A 24473-nucleotide genomic window follows, 5' to 3' on the forward strand; every position below is an offset into this window, starting at 1 on the left:
TATCCAGGCACAGGGCCACTAGAAGCTGCTGCTTCTGTTTGGACATCCAGAAGGCACAAGCAAATGACTGAAGTCCTTAATTTTCAGCCAAGGAATGAGAAAACCTCTTGAGCAGAGGGGGAAAGAATGAGGTCACATACTCTAAAAAGCTGGCGGACCTTCTCAACCTGCATCACCTTGTCTTGACCAAATTGTAATGGTCAATAAAATTCATTGCTAGTAAACTACCTTTCCTAACAAAAGAAAATTGCTTAATTCAAACACCTAACTTGAGGGATCATAACAAAACCTCTGATAGAGTTTAAAAAAAAAAAAAAAAGCAGTGAGTGTTTATTGTGCACAGCACTGTACTGCACTGCACCAAATTATAGAAATTTACCTTGCCAGGAACACCATGACCTTCTCCCTATGAAGGAGGAGAAAGGCTTCCAGTATGAATGCAACTAAAGCAAATTTAGCACATGATAAAAGGCAATTATGCTTAAAATTTAATATATTATAATTACTAATTATAAATTATGTATTTGTTGTATAAATTATAATTATAAAACCACATTGGTTCTGAGTAACTCGACTGTGGTGACACAAAGCAGACCTTTGGGCTTTCTGTTCAACAAAATCATTTAGTTCTCCCTTCATCACTTTACTAACTAAAGGAGACAAAAATTAGACTGAAGTTTTCCAGAATCTTAGCAGTAAGTTCACTTTCCAGTAGACCACAGAATAATCAACTGACATTATTTCAGGAGACATAAATTTTCCCATCTTTCACATTAATGCCAACCACATAAATTAGGGTCTGATCCTACACATTTGTGTGTGAGAATGTCTTCCTACTGTCTTATAACTAGCCCACCCTGTTCAACTGTTTTAATATATTCTAAAAGTTATCTTACTGCATAAGTATACTCCAGAAAGCCTACAGGGGTCTATGGATAGAATATGAAGGTATAAAGAAGAACCATTTTTGGATTTATACAATAAAAATACGTATATGGGAAGTAAATTTTCTTTTTTCTCCCAGTACGTTAAAAAAAAAAGTCTGCTCAACAATAGAAGTGTATCTCCTGGGAAACTAAAAAGCTGTAGGGCTCCTTTACCTTCAAGCTCTAACAAAACAGTCCTTATTTAGGTCATCCAAGAGAGCTTAATCTGAATGAGTTTTTCTAAACAAGCCAAATCTCAAACTTCTATCTTTGGTCATTCATGTCAGCATCAAGTTCCTTATTAAAACCTGGAAGAAAATTGCTGGAAGGTTTTTGTGTCCTCGTACAAAGAAATCACCTGATTTCACTCCAAGAATCTTTGGCCTAAGACAGAGAATGAGAAATAAGATTATAAAAGTAATTTGTTCAAGAAAGATGAGTGTGACTGGGAGAAGGAGATCACAGTGTGAAACAGATTTAAGATTTTTAAAGTGACAGACACTCAGCACAACAACCCACTATGGTACCAGAGAACAGAGTAACCAAAAGTTGACTTTCATTTTTCCACTGTAGAAATGCAGTTGATCTCTGTCCACTTGTATATCTTCAAGCACATACGAAGGTAATATCCAATTTCTCTTAGTTCATTCAAGTAAAAATTATGTACACCTTAAACTTATCTTTAGACTTCAAGCTATGCTACTGGACAGACAACAGTATGTAGCATTTAGCATCATGAAAACACTGTAGAAACATTAATTACTGTTACCCCTCGTGCACTTCTTTGGGGTAAGTAACCCCATGAACCAATGATAAATCATCACTTACTGAAAGACAGCATTTACCATTTCCTATAGTTCTAGAATAAATATTGCAGGGAATTACTTTTGCTATAGAATGACAAGTATTTTCTTTTTATTATCAAGTAGGTTTGGGAGCAGGTATCATCACCCTCATTTTAACATAAGGATATGAGATGCTGAGTGGGTTCCTCAGCTGTATTTGACGCAGCTCCACTGACTAGCATGAAATAACGGTGAGATATATGGCCATGGAGATGTGCGGACAGTTGCAGTAAAAATCCAGATTTCTAGCAGTGGTGTCTAATTTTAGGATCTAATCTTTATACATCTAAAGCCCAACTTCAGGACTGAATGCCCTTGGGTTCAGAGGAAACAGAGTAGTTGCCACTTTTGATCTCCAAGGGAGAATGTCTATGGACACCATCACTATAAGGTTACCAGACTAAAACCCCCAAGGTCTCTCTCTCTCCATGGTTAAAGGCCCCAGAGTACATAGGTGTTGGTGCCAGGGTGGGTAGTGTGCCTAGATCCCAGCTCCTTGTCCTGCCATAGCCCTGAGTTTCCCCTTGGGTGCTGCCTACAACCATCCATCTACACCAGGGGAAAGAAGAGAGATGGCAAGAGCAGTAAAGCCTCTTACTAACATGCACCACATCACACAGATGGAGGTCAAGAGGGTGGATTTACAGCTACATAGATTTAGAAGAGTAGCTGGAGTCCTGTTTTTATGTCTTTCTCCCTAATTTCTGTTAATATTTTTTGTCACGCCTGCCATAAATCTCTCATAAAGTGACTTTAACTTTTCTGATTAATTTTAAAAAAAACCAACCAAAAACCAACAAACCAAACAAAGCAAAACCAAACAAAACAAACAAGCAAACAAAAATAAATTTTTTAAAAACCCACTGTAAATAAGCTCTAGCTAGAATGGTTAAGTTGTTCTCTGGAAACTCTGGGAGCAGGACCACTTGGTCCAAAACAGGTGCCTTCTGAAAAACATGGCAGCAGGGCCCTACATCTCCCAGCACAGCTACAGCCCCACTCAGCAGAATTAGTGCAACCTTATGTGCTGGCCAGCTTCAGATCTATTTACTGCACATGCTCAGGTATCCCCAGGACACATGATGCACTGGACTTTTAAAGAAAATAATCATTAGCCTTTGTAAGACTTCTATTTTAAGCTCTCAAGTGTTTCTAGAACTTACTTCTTAGTCAATTGCTGCATCTATGCAGCCAAATGGATGTGTGTCTGTACCCCATGCACTTGCTATCCAGCTTTTATGTAAAGACCTCCAGCTAAAGCCTGGGTCACTGCTGCCAATCTCCATACAGGCTCCTTAGATGCTTGGACTGGCATTACAGTTGTCAGGTTGAGCTAACACCTGCATACTGAATTTTTTTCAGTGCACTTTTGGTACACGCAGCAGGCACCTAAACTGGCATCAGCAATGCCATGTGCACACAGAAAAGGCACGTCTTCCTTCTGCTCTTGAGGCACCAGACTCTGGAAGAGGCTATCCTGCACTCAAAGATAAACTAAATGGTATTGTTCTCCCAGACTTTACAGCTATGCAATGCTTTTGTAAAGTATTAGTCTTCAACCATTTAAACAAATTCCCACTCTATGAAGAGATTTTCTTTAATTTCAGATATCTAAAGAGCCAAAACAAGTTCAGATTTGTATTACAAGACAAAAGGTGACACTGTGTTCATTTAGTGTATTCTGGGCAAGACAAGTGCCTTCAGAAATGCCTTCAGCATGTCTTGAACAGAGAAGATCTTAGCAGTTTCATTAACACAGCAGTATTAATGAAAAAAACATGAGACACCTTCATTCCATTTGGCATTTTAGCAAAAAAAAGGCCAAGGGGAAAAAAGGGAGAAGACAAGGAAAGAAAGCAGACTAGCAGAGGGTGTATTGGACATAGAAAAGACCACAAAACATCAAAAATTAATTTTAACATGCAAAGGTACATTGCAATGCTGGTTATTGTTAAAAAGACTGTGCAGCTCCAATATCTTCGTCCTTGAGGCTTCGCTAAAGTAAGACTCTCAACTGCAAGTTCATAAATAAAATAGAAATGACACTAGTGCCGTAAAAGCATAGGTAGAAAAATAGTGCAAAGCTAAGGTCTGGACACTTTAATCTGTCACAAGTACCCCCAAGCACTACCATTACTGCTCTTAAAGAAAGCACATACAGAAAACATTATTTATTATAAATGGCAGTTGCCTGCATTGCACTCTGTATTTAAAATGTACTATCTTTTCTGCTTCCCTTCAAAGCTGTGGATGGAGAATAAATATAGCCTTTCACACTGGCTAGCACTGCCTGCCTTCCAGCCATGACTGGTAGCAAAGTCAGACAGTATTTATAAAAGAAATCAATTAAAAAGTAAAACAGACAGTATCATTTAAGGCCTTTGTCCCTGCTCGTCTGTTCAACAGACTACACCTCCTTAAAATAAGAAACATCTACCACTTCTGTTACAGTAATCAAGAGAGTGAAGTTAAACACACACACAAAAGAAAGGTCACATTTACGACTGCCAAGAAGGCAAAGTTCCTGAGGCTCGGCCAAATGCAACAGCAAAGATGCTCTCTGCTCTCTGCAGCACCCCCGGGGTGCCCCACACTGTGCACAGGGAGGAGGGCAGAGGGGGAGCTCGACACAATGCTCAGGGTGAGCAGCCCTTGTCAAAAAGGGGAATGGAAATACAGAGGATTACATAGTGCAAACTCGTATCAGTTCCCACAGATATAAAATGCACAGATGGGAGTCCAGAACAAAAGCCACCACTGGCCAGGGTTGTGAGAAGCACCAGCCATTAAGGAAATAAACTCCAGGGAGCAGAGTCCAATCTCACTTACTCCTGGGTGAGCCTGGAGTAACTCCAGCTCTTCAGGGAGGTTTCAGTGAACTTGCACAGGTGTAGCTGATATCAGAATCTGAATCAGTTTGGTAGTGAGACACTAAATTAAACTGAAGGGTTCATTAAATTACAGCCTTTCAGATTTAGAGTAATGAAAAACTATCAGTAACCATGTTAACCGTGAGCGGGAGAGAAGAAACACCCACCAATGGGCAGAGCTTACACTTACACAGCATTTCTCAAGTATTCACTTCAGCAGGTCCCTATGGTTTAAAAAAGGGTTTGGGTTTGGCTTATCCTGGTGTGAGTCTGTTTTGAGAAGGGTTCTTGCCTTCACACCATGTAAACAGTTGAAAATACATATACTGACTGCCTAGAAAATAAACTGTGCGTTAGGTACTCTGTATCCATGGGCACTCTATGGATGCACAACAAAGATCCCAACACTGAGCACAAAATACAAGCAGCATCAGGCCTTTCTTAAAATGCAGCTTCATGATGTGTTTACTACACCCATGTTCCTGACAAAAGGCATGCCCAATGGCATGAATACGCATACTCTAAATATTTCAAGGCAGACATGTCATGTTTGATCTAAAAAAAAAATTAAATGCCTTTCTCAAGGTAGTCCAGTCTCTCAAGAGAGCCTTATCTTAGAAATATTTTTGTTGCATTTCAATTCCATAATTGAGATCAATAGACAAATAAAATTGATTTCATTGCTGAAAGAAATGCCATGGCAACCAGTTGACAGGAAACTGTCAAATATATTTTCTTAACAGTTTGTTACCTTGAAGGGGACACAAGCTAGCAGACAGAACTTCATCAGGTGTTTCCCTCTCCTCCTTTTATAAAATACCCAAAACTTTATGAGAAAGTCTTACCAAGAGCCAACAGAAAGCATGACAATAACAACCGGGTCTGCAAAGGTAGGACAATACTGCAAGATCAAGTCATGTGCAGAGGATTGTAAAGTTCCAGCAGTTTCATATTTAAGGGTATGAACTACTGAATGGTGTCTCATTTTCCTCTTAAAGAGCAAAAACTTATAGCCACATGTATTGCAAAATAATCCAGACTTTTAGCACACTGGGACTTGTTAGTGACAGAGTAGCCTGTGAGGAATGGGCACTTATCCCAAGAACTGGAAAAAAAGGGCATACTATTTGGTAGGTATGGCACTGAAAGACAACCATTGTGCTATCTCACAAACATATGCTCTACAGATGGAGGCTCAGACAGATTTTAAGTTGTTGGTGGGCTGTGTTTTTTCTTCTTGCTTCGGTAAGATTTGCAAATGCAGCAGATGATGCATGGAGATGCCACAAGCAGCAAGGGAGATGTCACTAATGCTATGATACCCAGTCCAACGAGGATCCCCACAACCTGAAAGACATGGTGGGGAAAAATGCACGTTTATCTGACATGGAAAATAAAATACATTCGTGCAGGATACATGACAAAAAAATGATTCAAACATGAACATAATGAGCCATAATCTTGGTCCTTCACTGGTGGTGAAAATCTCTTTGCTTTATTTATGTGTGAGAGCTCTACTCAGCTGACTAGAAACACACCTGCGTTCTGTTCCACATCACCGAAGCCCTCGAGTGGCCCAGCTTGTTTCTGCAAGGGCCTCTGTCATAATGTCTTAAGAAGATATCATTCTGAAAAACAAAAGGAGAAGACGTAAGAACAGGTTACAGTACTGCAGGAGAAGATTCAAGACTGAACTGGAAATGCAACTTTCCTGACACTGCTTTAGAATTACTATCCAGCATTCACCTGCCTTCCAAATAATTACCCAGAAAAAATTCTAGCAGTTTAAAAGTGGGTGTGCTTGGGACCTGAGCATCTTTCCTCCCCCACTTATAAAAAGCATAAGCATATGCATTGCACCTACTGCCTGAGTACCTAGTCTGTAATTTGGTGATGGTAAAGAAGCCTGTAGACAAAAGGTATTTCTGAAATCTGAGGGATCATATTCCTGAGCTAATTCTACCTTCTGTTCTCCTGCTGTCCCTGCACTTTAAGAGTCATTTTCTTCCTAGGCTTAACTGGAAAATTTAAAAAGTAGAAAATCCCCGTTTCCTTTTTCTTTTCTCAGTAATACTTATTAAATTACCCATTTTATCTTCAGAAAGTGACTAATGCCCTGCATTACCCTCCCCTGTGCTGTAACCTTAGAGCTGCTTCCTCATTCGTTTTTCAGCCTTACTCTTAGGCTCTACAGGTATTACCTTCATCTATACCTAGGGCTCCTGTAGCCCTGCAGATTTAGAAAAACTGCTTTTGAATCACACAACTACAGTTACTTTTTTTCTTTCTCCTCTCAACTGATGAAATCCTGGCAAAGGCATGTCTGCAGAGTCGGTGAGAATCTGAGAGTCTTCCAGTTCAGCACAGTGTTAAGCAATCGTGTACTGCATGTACTCTGAGGGAAGCCAGGAGACTCATGTTGAGAAAGCACACACACACAGAGAAATGGGACATAATGCTAAGCAAACCTGTTTAGCATGCTAAGAGAAAGGATAAAGAATGAGGAAGTTCCATTGCTTGCCTGATGTAGAGTGAAAAAAAAAAAAAAAAAAAAAAAAAAAAAAAAGAAAAGCCATTCAGTATCTAACATTTTATTGGAAGTGGTGGTGAAGTTCTTTTCACACTCCCACGGTTGTTACCCATGACTGTGCCAAAAAGGGAAACTCCTGTACACACGAGCACAATACTTCCTTGAAGTCCTCAACAGAAGTTGAGACTAGTTGGTATCACTTGAGCAATAACTAGCAAACTGTACTTCATAATCCACCATTTTTATCCTCAAGCCTACTAATCCTTCACTTCAGCAAACACGGAGCTAGAGTAGACTACTAATGAGATCTAGTCCATATGCACTCTTAATGTACCTGCCCATGAAAAAACCCCCTTCACCCAGTACCATACCATTTTTTGGACAGGCTTTGACCCTTACAGTTGCAGCAGGTGATAGACAGATTGATAGATTCACTAGCTCTCAATCATTTCTTAGCTACTGCACTGAAAGCAGGAATCAGAGAAATGCAGTGCTGAAATAGACTTACAGAAAGCAACTACTCTGTCCCATTTCCCTCAAAGAATTAAGTCAAAAACTAGAGACATGGTTTTAATCCTTCATGGAAAATAGTATTTTGATTAAAAAAAAAAAAAAAAGCACCAAATGAAGAAGAAAGCAAGCAAGAAGCTAAACTGAGCCAACACTTTCCCTAGAATATCAACGAGTTGGTAAAAGCTTGTACTCGGACTAACCCCAGCCCAGCTTCTCTTTATCTAGGTGGTTTTCTTCTGGAGCACTTACATCCAAGTTCTGTAGACAGTACCAGCAAAATGTGTGCTTGCAGTTCTTGCACATCATCTGAGCACAGCCCTCATTTCGTTCAATATAGATTCTACAAACTGGGCACTGCTTTATTGGTGCCTCTGTCTCCGTTCCAATAAGTGACCTAAAAGAGTAAGAAAACATTAAAGTGAAATGTGACTGTAATTACTGCTCAGCTCCACTGCCTAATGTGTACTGAGATTATTTTTCAGAGCTCCTAATGCTGTTGCCCTAGTGCACTTAACGTGTGAAGTTTGTCATAATCAGTACAATACACTGAAGTACACTCACTACAAGGTGCAAGATAATTATTACTATTATGCAAAAGTGAAACAGGTGTTCCTTGGTGTTTTATGGTCTGAAACCATCACTCACTATACCCACAAGCATATCACCAACAGCATTAAAAAAGAGCAATTTTTAAGACTGCTTGCACAATTTATTTAACAGGACCATATTATGCAATTCATAACACTGTCCCTGGGTGAAAAAATTAGCCTGAAACTCCACCAAAGCCAAAGATCAATCCTGCAGAAGATTTCGGAGAAAAATTATGCTGAAAAATAACCTGGAAAAATTTATGGTGAGTTCTTTGGTAACTTGTATTCTATGAAGTCTTGAGCAAGTAGAAGGCTTAGATTTTACGTAAACTTTCATTTCTTGCAAAAAATTACAGAATCATCTAATCATCCGGGTTGGAAAGGACCTCTGAGACCATCAAGTCCAACCCTTGATCCATTACCACTATGGTTACCAGACCATGGCACTGAGTGCCACATTCATTCTCTTCTTAAAATACTCCAGGGATGAAGAGTCCACCACCTCCCTGGGCAGACTATTCCAATGCCTGATTACCATCTCTGTAAAGAATTTCCCAAATTTAGAAAATTTTGAATGCACATTATGAAATATAATCTGATTCTGAAAACAAACAATGGCTACAAACATTATATAATTTAAATAATGGAGTATTTTCTTTCTGTAGATTAATAACTTATATAACCTTATCTGTAGTCTGTTTAGACCTGTGCACAATGAGCATAAATCAGATTTCTCACACCTAATGGAACATTTTACAAGCACTGTGCATAAAACTCAAGATTCCTCTATGCAAAGATTCTATAAATATTAACCAGGGGTGGTTTCTTAATCACAGTATAAGTTTTGATCCTAAAATACTAGTGTACTGCATTTTTTGCATGAGTGCCAAGTCACAGTTCTAGCACGCCTTTAGGCAGATCCAAAGCCCTGGAGGGGCTTCACCTTTTGAAGCATCAGTGGCGCCTCATGTTTGGTACGTAACAAAAAAATATTAACATTTGCAAGGCACAGAGGTAGCACCCCATGCCAAAAAAGAACCAAAAGACCGTGTGGTCTCTGTGGGTTCCCTTCTTACCCCTGCTCAGTTGGTAATGAAACGATTTGGTTTTCCTGGCATGAGCGCTGCGGGTGCCACGCGTCCTTGCAGGCGGAGCAGAACATCAGGTGGCAAACAGGGCATGCCACGGGCACTGGAGCTCCTGACTCACTTGGTGCAATCTGGCAAACTGTTTGGCAGTCAGCTGCAGGACACCATGTTCTTTGGGGGTCCAAGTGGACTTCTGAAATGTAACAGAGAAAAAAAAATAAAAAAAATAAAAAGGTTCATATAGTTTCTGTCTCATCCCAGTGACAAGTGTTCAGGGATGCAAGACCTGGTTCTGCTCACGGGTGGGAAAGTTGAAGCCATCTGCACCCATGCCCATGGGCATTTGAGCCTACTCCTCTTCTTTAGCTGGGTCTGCAACTGTACTCTGCAAAGGCAGCTGCACTGGAAGCATCACAAGAGTGACAATACAGGGCATGTGATGTATTCTTTGACTTTATGGTGAAGTTCAAAAGACAAACATAACACCCATGTGCCAAATCATTTTCTGTGCCTTATATCCTTCTCTCTACCTACAAATTTCAACTAATAGTCAATAACATGATCACTATTTGTCAGGTATCAGATTATAACAACACTCAAAGCAAGATTCAAGTTGGATACCTTGAGTTACAGACATCACTGCATGGCAGTGAATGATTGATGTTCTTTTTTTTTCTTGCTCCCCAAACTTTATTCAAGGAAATCTGGGCTTGCAACAGAAACGCAACTAAAAGATGCTCACTACTAGAGATGCCCATTTTCTTTGCACTTTATACTGCCTCAAGTCCATAAGGTGCAGCCAAACACTCCCACCCTGCAAAGCCTCCCTAGAAAAGGGCTGTCATACTTGCAGGAGCTACCTACATCTTCCCTGGGAGGTCTCTAGTACCACCACTGCAAAGAAATAGATGGAGAGGATGTCTCAGGAACAGGTGGAAATCCCTGTGAGATGTCAAAAGTCATTACCGTGTTCTTCTGGACCTCCAGCAGATAAAATACTATCCCACTTGCAACAAAAGGCTGCACAAAGACTCCTGAAACGCATTCCCTGGCAACTTTTGTAGAAACAGTTGAAGGTTTCTCCTTTGCACACACCCCTGGCTGCAATGCTCTGCAGGAGGCTGCTGGTAGTCTGTAGTGAAGGGGGTGGTGGATGGATATCTAGCAGATGCTCCAATTAGCATGGAAAACAGCAATATCAGTTCACTGTCCATATACCCAAAAACTAGAGACTGTATAACTAGAAATGTACTCGAAGAAGTAAAAATTTCCCCCCAGCTCCCAAGCATCTGGATACACACATATGAACGCCTGCTGAGAAAGACAAGCTTCATAACCTAACACACACTAGAAAATCAGCTCTCTTACAGTATTCTTGATTTCTTTGTTCACCTTGAAAATTTCCAGTTTCTTTAAAGACATCCCTCCTACCTGTTTGTCTGGGATATTTACAGTAAGGCACCACTTAAGGATGATCCATGGCAAAGGCTATCATATAGAATTTGGGCAGTGCTACCTGTAGCATCTCTCTCCAGCCACTTCATTAATCTAATTGCCTTCTTTCCTCTAGTTCTCTTACACATACCTCCTTAGCACCCCAAAACAAACGTTTTACTTTCTAATGAACAAAACTCAGAATAAAATGCAGCTTCATACACTGAGAAGAGAGAGACATGGATGGGTAGTACAAGCCATTTACAGTAATGCCCTAGAAATCATTATTTCATAGAGAATCACAGAATCATAGAATGTTAGCATGGAAGGGACCTCAAGGATCACCTGGTCTAACCCTTCTAATATTGTTTATATGAGATGTCTCAGCACCCCATCAAGCTGAGACTTAAAACATTCCAAAGTGGGGGAATCCACCACTTCCCCTGGGAGACCATTCCAATGTCTGACTGTCCTCATAGTGAAAAATTTTCTTCTTGTGTCCAATTGGAATCTCTCCAGGAGAAACTTGTATCCATTGCCCTTTGTTCCTATCCATCTGTCTCCTTGTAAATACAGTGTCTCCATCTTTGTAGCTGCCCTTTAAGTACTGGAACATTGTAGCAAGGTCTCTCCTAAGCCTTCTCTTCTCAAGGTTGAACAAACCAAACCCAGTTTTCTCAGTCTCTCCTCACATGGCAGGTGCTCAAGTCCTCTGATCATCCCCATGGCCTTATTTCTACATTTCTGCAGCTTCCCTCAGTGTCTCTTAAGAGAAACTCTGAAACTTGGGCAACACCACGGCCTAGTACAGGCTATTGCATTTAAGTCTTCACACCATCGGTGCAGTGTGCTTTCTGCTGACAGTAGTAAAGTGCTGTTCCTGCAGATAGCTGCTGAACATATTCAGCTTTGGGAACCTAAATTCTCCTGTCGTGTCTTTGGATAAAGGCAGGATGTCTGGTTTTGACAGCACTTGGAGGAGGGGATGTGGATTGTAAATCTTACTCATTTTTACAAATTAGTTGCAGCAAGATGTAAAGCATGATATGAAATTCCCTTCTCTTCCACTTCCTTCATTTTACAAAGAACATATAGATGATGTTTTGCAACCCATGCTGTCTCATGCTGTTCAGTTTATCATGGAGTACAAATGAAACCAGAAAAAAATCAGAAGGAGCAGCCAAAAAAAAAAAAAAAAAAGAAAACAGGCTATTGTATTGCTCTGAGAAGCTGCTCCATCATTTAGTTAGGGGCATTTCTCTCCCAGGTCTTTCCTCTGCTTCCCCACAGCCACTTCAACGTATTTGCTCCCCTATCAGGAGGAAAGCCTAACCAAACAGCATCAGTGCCAGGCAGGGGTCTGGCCATTTTTCACAAAATGCACAAACTCTCAGGTGAGATGTAGGAGACAGATGGGGGAAACACAGTGCCCTGAAAAAATGAGCCTGTGATTTTCACAGATTATCAGGGACAGACTGATTTAGAAATAGACTATTTTTTTTGAAATAGACTATTTTTCTCTCAGGCATAAAATGGTCATAATCTCACTTGGTCTATTGGGCAATTGTCACAGTAATAGAATTATAATGCATTTGTCCTAACCACATCCTATTCCTCATTTGTGTTACTTCTGTTGGACTTCTGTTTCTTCTATTAAAATATGCTGCACAGAAGCTGTGTGGCTAGGTCCAGACTGGATTCAAAGAAGCTACAGATTTGTAAGAAAGCTTGAGTTCAAGTCATTTGCATTCTGAGAACACAAAAAAAAAAACCACAAGAGGATAAATTATTTCCACTGCATTCCTTATAAAACCAAGCAAGTGTCTATAGATATAAAATTGCATGCCAATTACTTCTTTCTACCTTTTCACCCAATATTATTTGTCCAGTTTTTAAAAAAATACAGACATGCAGAGCAAATCTACGTTATTAAAGTAGCTTGCACAGATAGAGAATGGAGAAAATAGCTTTGGGATGTATAAGTTCTTCAGGTCTTCAAAATTTTTCTAAAAATTCACTGGATGATGCAAAATGGAAGGATGAGAAGCACTGGCTTTACCACTTGCTCAAAGATTAGTAAGCAAAGCCTACAGTGCAAAATGAAGTCTTTTGACTTAGAGAAGCTTGTTATTTATTTCTAGTAAAGCAACGGGGGTGCTGAAGCAAAGAGCCCATATGTGAACAGAACATAGCCAAGAGAAAAAGGGTCTGAATATATGAAGCTGAAGGGTTTGAATAAAAAACTTTGTTGATCAGAGAACAAGCCATGAAAGGCACCTTATTACCTGCCTATTTTAAGAATAAGAATTTGGACTTTTACATTTGCAACCATGGAAAAGAACATGGTACAGCAGTTTCTGGAAAACTCACCGCTTTCTATTTATTCCCCTTACTGTGCTGACTCCTTCTCCCCAGCAACAAACCCCAGCAAACCCAAGTTAGCTCTTCCCCACGACCTGGTCTCAACAAAATACCTGAAAACTCTAAGGGAGACTCAAAATATTTCACATATAAAGGTTTCCTTCACTTTTACATGAATACTGAAAAGCTGCTAAGAGCCACGCAACCCTATTTCAGTCCTTCAAAATGTTCTCTGTCATTAAGCAAAGCAAAGGAATTCGTGGCCCTCAGAAGAGGCAACACTTGGCAGGTGTTACCAGGCTAGGGTCAGGTCTGAGAACAGAGCTGCAGCTAATAAGCCAGGTCCAGCTGATGAGGTCCAAAAAGGTCAGTACTGGAGGCAGTTCTAAAAAGGGGATAGGCAAAAGCTGTTGGCAGGGACTGGGATTAGTGCTGGTGAGATAGCAGGAAGTGTTGTTGCCAGGCATCAGAAAATTGGATTTATATTTATCGCTGGGACCAATTGCTGGCAAGACAAAAAGGCTAGGATATAAGCCTGCCACTTGGATGCCAGTTTTCTTCATCATAAAGGATAAATGATAGATCTTAGAAACGTGAAGAGAGGTAGTGGAGGTGAAGGATTTGTCAGACCCAGGCAAAAGAAAAAAAAGAAAAGAAAAGGGAAGGAGGATTTAAAAAGTACAGAAGTTTCAGTCTTCCATGTGGGAGGCAGTAAAATAGAAAAAAAACAAATGAAACCAAAACAAAATACCTGTATTAGGGATTTGGACAAAAGATCATGAGTTCATCTTTGGCTAGCTACAGAGGAGAAGGTACCAGGAAATCATTGATTTCACAGTCTTCACTTAAAAAAAGTTTTACATAAAACATATTACTGCATTGCAATAATGTCTCTCTTTCTTAGCCCTTTAAAATGGTGCTCTAACAAATTTTGATTTCCACTGTCTAGGGCTGTAGACAAACCACTGCTTGCCTTATGAACTGGAGGGACTTCCTAAGGAATTAAGGGTAAATGAGAAGCCAAAATAGAAAGAGAAATAAATGAAATGAGGGTTTGGCATTTTTTTTCTTTTTTTTTTGTCCTGAGTGCTAGCAAATCATAGTTACAATATGCATCTGTCCATGAACTCGGGCATACCTGGGTAAACTGATTTTGCAGTTTTTGTACTTTGTGGTCATTCACTGTGACTCATGCCAGATGAGAGAGATTCTGTAAAAACCCATATATTCTTCTATCTGGCCATCTTTTCAAGTGCATTACTTCTATGAACTTTGATTAAGCTCTGCATTTGAACTAGCAGACAGGGATGGAGAGCAGCACAACCCCCTCCATAATCCAGGAGGAAGCAGTTAACCTGCTACAGCACCTGGACCCTCAAAAGCCTATAGGGTCAAATGAGATCCACCCAAAAGTACTGAGGAACCTGGCAGAGGAGCTCACCAAGCCTTCCCCAATCATTTACCAACAGCCTTGGTTGACAGGGGAAGTCCCAGATGATTGAAGGCTTGCCAATGAGATGCCCATCCGCAAGAAGGGCTGAAAGGAAGATCCAGAAAACTATTGGCCTCTCAGCCTGATCTCATTGCCTGGAAAAATTATGGAGAGGTTCATGTTGAGTGCAATCACCTTCCCTGAAAGTATTTAAAAAGCGTGTAGGTGTGTCATTCCAGGACATGCTGTAGTGGGCACGGTGATAAATATTGATAAATATATATATATAAATTTTGCTTGTTTGTTTTACTGGGGGGGGGGGCTGTTGACAGTTCTATACAGTGATCTTAAGAGGTCTTTTCTGACAATGATAATTCTGTGATTCTGGAATTTCCATACATATTCCCAATCCACCATCTAATTATGCATGTAAAGCAAGAAAACAAAGACTGACTTTCAAGGACAACACACAGTCAGGGCAGATCAGTCCCAGATACACTTCTATCATGGAGTGAGTTCTTTGAAAAACATTGCAACTTCCAGATGAGACTTTCAGGTTGGTGCCAGACTTTAAAGCCAGAATGAGACCTCATTTTTCTGACTGGTTTCTTCTTCAGCCTTGGCAAGGAACCATCCCCTGAAGCAGAAGGATGGCCTCTGGCATAGGAAAGCTTGGCCCCAATAAGACCTTCTGTTCCAAAATTCTTTACTAGTAGCCCTTACTCAGCAATGAGAGGCTGAAGTATTACTCAAAAAAAAAAAAAAAATTAAAAAAAATCAAATATACTAAATAAACACACATGAGAAAAGCTCTCTTGCAGGGTGGTTTGCAACAATCCCTATGAGTCTGCAGATTCTGTCTCCCCCATAAGTTTTGAAGATCCCTATGGATATGTGAAAGGACTGTGTGCACCCTACCCCAGCCTCTAGCACCTTGTCTACCAGTACAACCACCACCTCAAGGACCCAGAATAAGCAAGGGAAGGGCAAAGGAGCCTCAGGCACACAATCTGAACATGCTGCCCACAAGCTTGAGTAACTGTATGGTATTTCAGTAAGATGCTACTTTGTTCATTCTGTTGTATTGAAATAATTTCAAATTTATCTGTGGACCACAAACAGACCTAGTGATTGCTCTTAAACTATTTCAAAACTAAGACATCTTCTTCTCTCTTCCTCAACTCATCCAGCAGCCTCTGCCTTTGCAGTATATAACACTGCTGCTTCCACTCACACTTTAAAAATGCAGGTAATAGAAATCAAAAGGTTCGCACCTCGTTCAAACTTCAGCCTCTTGTATAACTGAAACTGATCAACAGACACCAAACAGGCAATCTGAAATGAGAAACAAACACATAGGAAAAGCATTAGGAACACAGAGACTTGAAAAAAATTAATAAACACCTTGTTCTCCATGCTTGCTCTCTTGAGCTGCTCTCAAATCCACCTCTTTTTCCTGCTTAACAGATTTCCTCGCTATCTTGACTTCCTTCTCCAAAACGTAAAGTAGTTCTTGATTTCTCCTATTTCAGCCACACAGCCCAGTAGTTCAGCTCCCATCTTTCTTACAACACACAGGAAAGCCTTCTTTCTGGATCCTGTGTTGACTTCAGCCTTCTCAGTTTTATTTTGTATTGTTTTAATGTAACAAAGGGTGACAGCTTGCCAGCCTTAGAGACTGCAGCCTGTTGTTCAGGCACAAGAACACAGCCCAGATGAACAGCTCCTCCTTTACATTTCCCAGTCTTCATGGCAGGGGTCAGTTAGGTTTCAGAAACTTAAAAGCTAATCTTATTTCCATTTTTTATTCATTTCATGGGGTTTTGGTTAAGACAGGTAATGCCACTGCTGTTGGAATTTGCCTTAAGACTTGTATCAGCCCACCGGGAAGAGGACTGAAGTTAATAAATTTTGTTGGCATAGACAAACTTTACATATTACCATAATTAACCTCACAGCCTAAAAGCCTAAATGCTTTAATCTCCAATTACCAGGCTACCTAAGGAAAACCAAATATTCTATTTAAAACTAACAAGCAAATCTACTCATGGTAAAAATGTGTTTAAAAGAAACTTCCTGGACACTGCAGGAGCCACATGTTTGTTGGATTCAAAATGTGAGGTCATTATCTTTACTTGATGCCTTTGTAATATTGTACTAGCACTGAAAATGTTTTTTCCCCTTTACTGAAAATAAACCTGTCCTAATACTGACACTAACACAAGACCTGACCATTTGAAGCACTGTGGAACAGTACAGAATGGCAAGCTTGAAACTGCAAGTCTCTCAATGGTCAAATTCAGTATCCCATCAGAATCCTTCAGATAACTGTAAAAGGCAAAAATTTGCTCTCAGTGAAGTGGACACTGGCCCATATTATCCTTCTGGGTTGTGTGACATGGCATTCAACTGAGAAGAAATACAGAGACAAAAAAAGAAAAAATCAGTATTTGATCGAGATCATGCTGTGAATACATTTATTTTCATTGATGGGGGAAAAAGAAAATAATACATCCATTTTTATATGCTTTAAGTTCTCAAATATATTGGACTTAAAACTGCATTTTTAAACAGGTGTTTGGGACTTTCACTTTACCCAAACCAATGTCATACAAAAAATAATCAAATCAATGTCCAGATTTAAATGTTTGTTCAATGATGCTTGAAAGACTTCTGGTTGAAGAAATCAAATGATTTAATATAAAAATGGGAAACACCAAAAAATCTTTACAAAACATATCCTTAGTTTAGTAAGCCAGTCCTGTGGTCCAAGTCCTCATTCAGTTTCTGAATTCTGGGTGTAACTACTTTTAATATGGAAGTACTGAAAGTATGAAGCTAAACAACATTATGTTAAAATGTCTGCAAGACAGAAAGCTTCCTGGGAAATTCTCCACCTATTCATCAGAACTCAGCTGGAATGCTCTTGAAAAATTAATAATAACTTAATCAAACAAAGAAACAAAGAGTGAAGTTCAGCACCTTCAGCAAAGAATGAAGCCAACCAACAAAGTTATGTAAAACCCACGAGATACATTTCAGTATTTCCCAGTCCTCCCCAGGGCTGCTTCAAATCTAAACAGATTTGAAAAACAGAGTCATCTGCTTTTCTGTAGCTGGGTGAAATTGGCAACTACTTTAAATTTTTCTTCATTCCAACTAAATTAAAACAGTGAGTCTCAATGGCTGTAAGAGCCACTTGAGTGAACTCGTCCGTGGTCTTTCCATACTTGCTCTTGCTTTCCACCAACAGTTTTTCAAGAGCAGTTCTATTGAGCCCAGAAGTTCCCATATATTAAAACTTGACCTTTTTTTAGGGGTTTTATTGCGGATTTCAACAGGAAGCAGAGTCAGTGCTGGAAGCTTCCCTTTCTCCTACTGTAAATGTGATCTTACCATGTCACTGGTGTCACCCAGCCCCACTCCTCCTCCCACAGCCTCTTCACAGCCCAGATTCCACCTCCCTGCATGCAGCTCTGGCACTGACACATGCATCCCATCACCTTTGCCACTGACTCCCCCAGGCTCTGACAAAACAGCTCCTGCTTGCACTCGCATGGAGGTCAACCTGAGAAGTGCTGAGCTGAAGCCCCTCACAGATTTAGTATCTTTAGGCACGAGGAAAGGAATGCACAACCTGCTGGCACCTGAATGCAGTGACACAAAGCCACATGTACAAACTCAATTGAAAAAAATTACCTGCGAGTCCCCCCCAAAAAACAGCACATTTTTTCCTCAGCAAACTTTTTATCTCATTTATGCTTAATCGAGGAGGGCAGCTATAAGCACAGTAAGGGGATTAGATGTTTTCTCTCTTTCCACTTGGCATCATCTTCATACAAATTCTCCAGCCCCACCAGGGAGCCCATCCCAAACACCTCCTGTCCTGCACAAGCACACAGGCCCTGGGCTGGGTAGAGGATGGAGATCTGGGCAGGAAGCAAACCAGCAAGACAGCTGATGGCAGAAGGCCAGAAGAGAAAGACCATGAGATGAGCACATCAGAAAGCAGATATTTCTTATTCTATTAAATTATTCTATTGCAGCAAGAAATGCTACAGGACAAGTTTTGGGGTTTTTTTGATGGTGGTGGTGGTGGTGGGTTTTTTGTTGTTGGGTTAACATTACAATAAAAATCTGCAAAGAAAATGAGAGGCAAGACATCTCCTCTCCTAAATGAAAAGATGTTGATTTGGGACTTGCCAGACTGTTGGGAGTTGAAATAAGTTTTCTGGTTTTCTCTAGTCTGTAAGCAATGTCTGCAGTTAAAGTACTCTTGTCATAGAGCAAAAGAACACTTAAGAGCTCTCACTAAGAACAGCTTTCACCTGAAGTAAAAATACTCATGGAAAAAAGGCAAAGTTTTGAAGGCTCACCACCACAAAAAGCTCCAGCTGGACCCCTTACAAGAGACCTGAAAGATTGCCCAACGTGGTACAATAACCAGGGTTGCTATTACTAGGTGAGATAAAAGAGCAAAGGAAGGAAAAGCAAAGGGTAGAAAATCACTGGGTTCAGTTTACACTGGAGCAGACTTCCTTGTAACCTGGGCAGTGCAGTAACCAGGAGCCAAGAAAGCTCAACCAGCCTGCTTTCAAACACTGGCTGCCATGGTGGAAAGTGAAAATCACTGCTCCACCCACTCTCAGGCTTTCAAGGGAGATGCAAGGAGGCAATCAAGAAAACCTAATAGATCTGATTTCCTTTCACACCCGTATGAATCAAACCTCGACAACACTGGGGGAGGAAAGTTCACCAGGACAAGTGCTTCTCCCTCTCTTGCTTGAGCAGATAGACAGCAAGGGCAGATCCTGAATTGGCAGGAGCAATGACAGCTTGCAGAGGTTTGTATTGCCCACCTCTGCCTAGGTCCCACTCACTCTCTAGTTTTTCAAGGACTCCAAAATAGTATTAACTTGGGCTGTGGTTTGTTGTTGAAAGGGTATGGGAGTTTGATCTCTGTACTGTTAGAAAGTACACCCACTCATTTCTTCATCAGGCACCATGCTCACTAGTGTCATCATGGAACATTAAATTAATAATTTTCTCCATTAAGGAGCTCTTATTTAGTGAAAAATAAAACCAAAATTAATACTCTCTCATTTGTTCCCCTTAGTAAGTAAGAATAAAAACTTTAATCTTGACCCTGAAAAGCAAAGATAGGTCAGCCTGCAGCATGTTTCTCACCTTCATCCTCACTTTACCATTTCAATCACCCCTAGCAAAATGTACACCAATTTTCAAACTAAAAATAAAACTGGTATTTTAAATGACTCCCAACAGGATTTTTGTTTCAGCTATGTATGGAATATAGCACAGTTAAGGATTCTAAGATTTGGGTCACTGTCCCATTTCATAATCGTTTTTCAAAGCACTGACAACCCTCTGTCAGGTTAACAGTGGCATCTATCATGGATTTACACAGAGAAACAACATATAGAACCTGCACTGCATGTAAAGGGGCAATTCTCCTTGTTGAACTTTGAGCAAAAGGAGAACCCAAATCAGTATCCCCTTCACTGCCTTCTGCACATCTTTTTAATCCAAATCAGATTATGTATAAATATATCATTGTCATCAACTTTACAGGCTTCAAAAGAATACAAGAATCAGAAAGAACAAGGCAAAATGCCCTAGACATTATCCAAACAAGTAGTGCATTAGAAATCCCTGTGTGCAGTTACTCTGATTCAGTTTACACTGGAGACTGAATTTGCAACAAGTAAAAGCATTTCAAACCAATGTAAATTACCCCTTATTTAGATTAGAGGTATTAACTGGTACAATGAAATCAATGAAGCAAATTCCCAAGAGAGACAGGAATATTCAAGACAGAAGAAGTCTGCATGGTTAAAGAGAACTGCATTAACGTAAGATGTTCCTTCTACCTTTTGCTTCCAGGAAGGAATCCAAATCATCTTTGTTTATTGTACTATTAGAGCCTGAAAGGACAAACATCTTGCTTAGAGACTGCTTTTAAACTTTCCTTTTCTGTATGCAACCAGCTATTTGAAACAGAGTCTGTAGCCAAAACCATCACCTTTGCACCACAAACACACATCTATTTCTACCTTAAACCAGCTACAGGCAGCTGCTATCTTGATGTAACACGTCAAGATACTACCTAGGACTGCACTTGATTTCAAGCACTCCAGGGGAACAGCTCCTTCTGTTTGAATACACTATTTGCTAAACAAAGAAACTGCTGGGAAACACACCAGTTTCAACTGGATTTTGTTGAAGTAAAAATAAAACCCATGCAAACAGAGGGGTTTCAGAAAGCATATTTTTAAAGTACTAAACAGCACAATTTTCCAAGTTCAAATGACTTGCCATATTAAGTTTTTAGGAAAAAAAAAACCTGGAACATTTTCTTCTGTGATTGAGTGAGACACGGTGTTCTAGCTCACCAAAAGTAAAGCCTTAACTCCCACATTCTTCTATATGCTATGAAGAAGCAGTTTACTCTCCAGATACTGAGGAAAAATTCCACTTTTTTAGACAGCTTAATGTTTAAAATGTTCACCCCCTGCCACCCCCCCAAAAAGCAACACAAGAAGCACGTCTTGGAATAAAGTCAAGAGCTGTGAAAAGGCTCTCATAATTCAGTAGCATACAAGATAAACTGAAGAATTTTATCAACAAGATAAACTAGACTTAACTCACAGTGAAGACAAAAGGGTCATTGGAAAGCACTGAAGAAATGTTACACACCTCGATAAGGACCTTGAGAGAGGATAGCAGAGAAACTCTCATTGCTATCACGTGTTATAAATTGCTTATAAGTATTGTTATTAATCGTTCAGTTTCCTTACTGAATGCAATAAGGAACTGAATTCAACACAAAATGCACTGAAGTCCATGGAAAGACTTTCCTTCAAATTATGACTAAGTTCACCTTGCCTCTCTTGCACAGGCTAGGGCAAAAGGCATTCAAAAAGCAAACCAAAACCCCCATGTTAGCTAACAGAGTTAGACACGTTTTAGCCCTAATTAACACCTTGTCCATGACTAAGACAGTCTGAATAGCTGTTATTTTTCCAAACTGCAATGGTACCTGGTAAATGTTAGTCACAGCAGTCTGAAATGGACATGACATGATAAATACATTTTTTTCAAAATTCTGATGCTAATGCAGGGGAGAAAACAACCCTTCTTTCTCGCCCAGTACAGGCAACATGTCATTCCTCGTGGCATTGTACTGGTGAGGAAACTTTTCCTGCCAGAAGCCAGAAACCAGAAACCAGACCCAGGCCCTCCAGAGGTGTGTGAGTTCATCCTTTTACACCTGCAGTTTCCAAGTGTGTAAGGAATAAACTATAATTCTAAATAGTATTTCCATACCAAACTATAGGCAAACTTAAACACATTCTCTATCATACCAGTAAGTTTTTAAAGTAAGCCAATAAGTTCTGGTTTTTAAATAGTAGCTTTTAAAGGCCACATTTTCACATGTAACAGCTTTTAGAGAAGAAAAAAAGAATACAAAGTGCTCATACATAATCTCTACCTTGCATACTAATCTTTCAGATTATTCATGGAGACTATTCCTTCTATTGTTTCCGGGGTCTGGGGGTGGTTTTTCCTTAAGTAAACAGGTATTTGGTAAAATACACAAGCAGTTAATTTTAACCAAGTTGGGGGCCCGTTTGCTTTTTAAGCTGAAGGTCTGTGTTTCAAGCACATTGCCAAAAGGGAGTGTCAGAATGTTCATTCATCCACAGGACACTAATGCACATTTGGGCTGTTCAGTCATTCTGCCTTCAGCCCAAAAAGCACCCAAGGATTAAGCTAATGGTCCATTAATACATGCCCTGGAGCATCCTCCTGCTTTACTAAGGGGAAATATATCTCTATAGTTCCTATAGAATCATAACCCTAGCTTACAAGAGCATAATTCTTCAAACCATTTGTTAATTTAAAAAACACGTTTTCAATAAAGCCTAATTGCCTTCAGTCTGCTGCAGTGGGTGGGAGGGACACTGCTACACCTCCTCTGCATGTATGCAGAAGACTGAAGGAAGGGGGACAGCTGTCTGCTTTTCACAGTAGCTGGATTTGGCCAAAGAAAAGCTCCATTACAATGCCTGCTTGCCTTAATGAACATAGCTGTGAGTCCCAGCCCCTAGGCACAGCATTTCAAACGCATGCTGTAGAAGACCTGCTGAATTTTTCTGGAGAAAATGGCATTTTTGATACCGGGAAGTGCTTTGCCACTGATGGCACTTGAATACAACTACATACTTGTACCACACCTATCTCATCTTTATACACAGGGTATAAGGGAACCCAGAAGCTAAACTTCTGGGCGTGAAGATCTGATTCTCCTGAATTTTGTCCCTGCAAACAAATGTAGAGAGAATGCACAGAACCAGCCAAAATCCTTTACTCAACTTTCTTTCCTGGATTGTTTGTTTTGTTGTGTATTTTTTTTTCCCCTGCTTGTCTTCCCAGGCCCAGCAAGGCCCTTCCTGGCTTACAAGCAAGAATAGCCTCAGGGCAACATCGGATTTGCCCGCAGTTTTCCATGGCAAACTTCTAGAGGCACAGAACAGCTGGCACATCTGAAGTTTCCAGCCACGCTGTCAACAGCTTCTCCCCATGTCATACCTTTGGCACTCAGCCCAATTCAGAAACTTTACAGCAGCCCTAAGTCAGGCAGGAGGCTGCTTCAGCATTGCTGGGAGACCACCAGGCAGTCTGGAAGGGGATATTTATAGCCCCCTCGAGCTTCATTGTCCCAAGCAGTGCAAGAACATCAGAGGAGCACATTTTTCCTCCAGTTCCTCCACCTCCAACTTTCAAACTGAACCTTCCAGTTACTCTGGGAGATTGCGTACATGTGAGACGTGCAATCAGCTCTGCCCAAATCTCATTTAGCTTCTGAGCTCCCAACCTCTCCCATCTCTGCTTTGGGAAAGAAGGCACTCCTCAAAGCTCTTTAAGACCTAATTCCAACAGTGCTGTGTAGATACCTCCCTGCCCAGGTAACATACAGAGTCTTGTATGTTTATATTGGGCTGCAAATTGGCTGTTGCAGCCCAATATAAACATGCACGAAGAAATTCAGGCCTTACATACCATAAGCTGGAGTTCTTTTTCTTGAATTCAGAGAGGCACAGGAATTTCAGTGTTTGCAGTCAAATCAAATCTTATTTAACTGGCAGTTATAATGAAGGCTCAGAAATTCTGGTATACAAGGTATGCTGGTTAAGTCACCTGCTTAGGTAATTCTAAGGTTGTCTGGATGCAAAGTAACCCTTTCCTCAAGGCGCAGAGGGAGGGGAGAAGGAGCAAAACTCTTGAAAAATGTCTGTTTCTAGTTCCTCTTGCCAGTCAGGCTTCTTGCCAAAAGCTCATTAAAGGTAATCAGAGAAATGAAAAAGTGTATGAACGTACTTATTATGTAGATAAAGAAGTTTGGGTGGGGGTTATGTTTAAAAAAAAAAAAAAAAAAAAAGGCTTCTTGATACCTCTGCTTCTTGTAGGGTCCCATGGTTCAAGCATACCATGTCTGGACAAGTGATAGGAGAACCACAACCTTCTTGGATTGCCAGCTGCATGTACTGTTTCAGGCACTAGAAACAAGGAGAGAAAAGAGGAAAAAAAAGTTATAGACCACAGGTTGGTAGCAAACTAATGCTAGACATGCTGCACTGTTACCACCTTCACTGCCTTAATTGGCTATCCTAAAGCTCCTGCACAGAGAAAACATCAATTACTGTAAGTGTAAATGCTACAGATCATTACATTGGAAAGAATGTAACAAGGAACAATTAATTACACATTACTTCATCTGCTGAGCATTGCATTTACCCAAGTCAGCAAGTCAGACCTTTCAGTGCTAACAACCCCAGTGCTCTACAAAACAGGGACTGAAGGAT

At 40.3% G+C, this 24473-nt stretch overlaps 1 protein-coding gene across 4 annotated transcripts in view; it reads right to left on the reverse strand.

The window, feature by feature from the left end:
* Positions 1 to 5204: 5204 nt before the first annotated feature.
* Positions 5205 to 24473, reverse strand: part of RNF144B (ring finger protein 144B) — a 50951-nt gene continuing 31682 nt past the window's right edge. For all 4 annotated transcript variants that reach the window (XM_030445923.1, XM_030445924.1, XM_008497152.2 and 1 more), the window contains 6 exons: positions 24063 to 24167; positions 15864 to 15924; positions 9351 to 9555; positions 7934 to 8078; positions 6180 to 6269; positions 5205 to 5988 (listed from right to left, as the gene is read on the reverse strand). In XM_030445923.1, coding sequence (XP_030301783.1) covers positions 5848 to 5988; positions 6180 to 6269; positions 7934 to 8078; positions 9351 to 9555; positions 15864 to 15924; positions 24063 to 24167 — 747 coding nt within the window. In that variant the 3' untranslated portion in view covers positions 5205 to 5847. The remainder of the gene's footprint in view (positions 5989 to 6179; positions 6270 to 7933; positions 8079 to 9350; positions 9556 to 15863; positions 15925 to 24062; positions 24168 to 24473) is intronic.

Source organism: Calypte anna, chromosome 2 (assembly GCF_003957555.1).
Source record: "Calypte anna isolate BGI_N300 chromosome 2, bCalAnn1_v1.p, whole genome shotgun sequence".
NCBI lineage: Eukaryota > Metazoa > Chordata > Aves > Apodiformes > Trochilidae > Calypte > Calypte anna.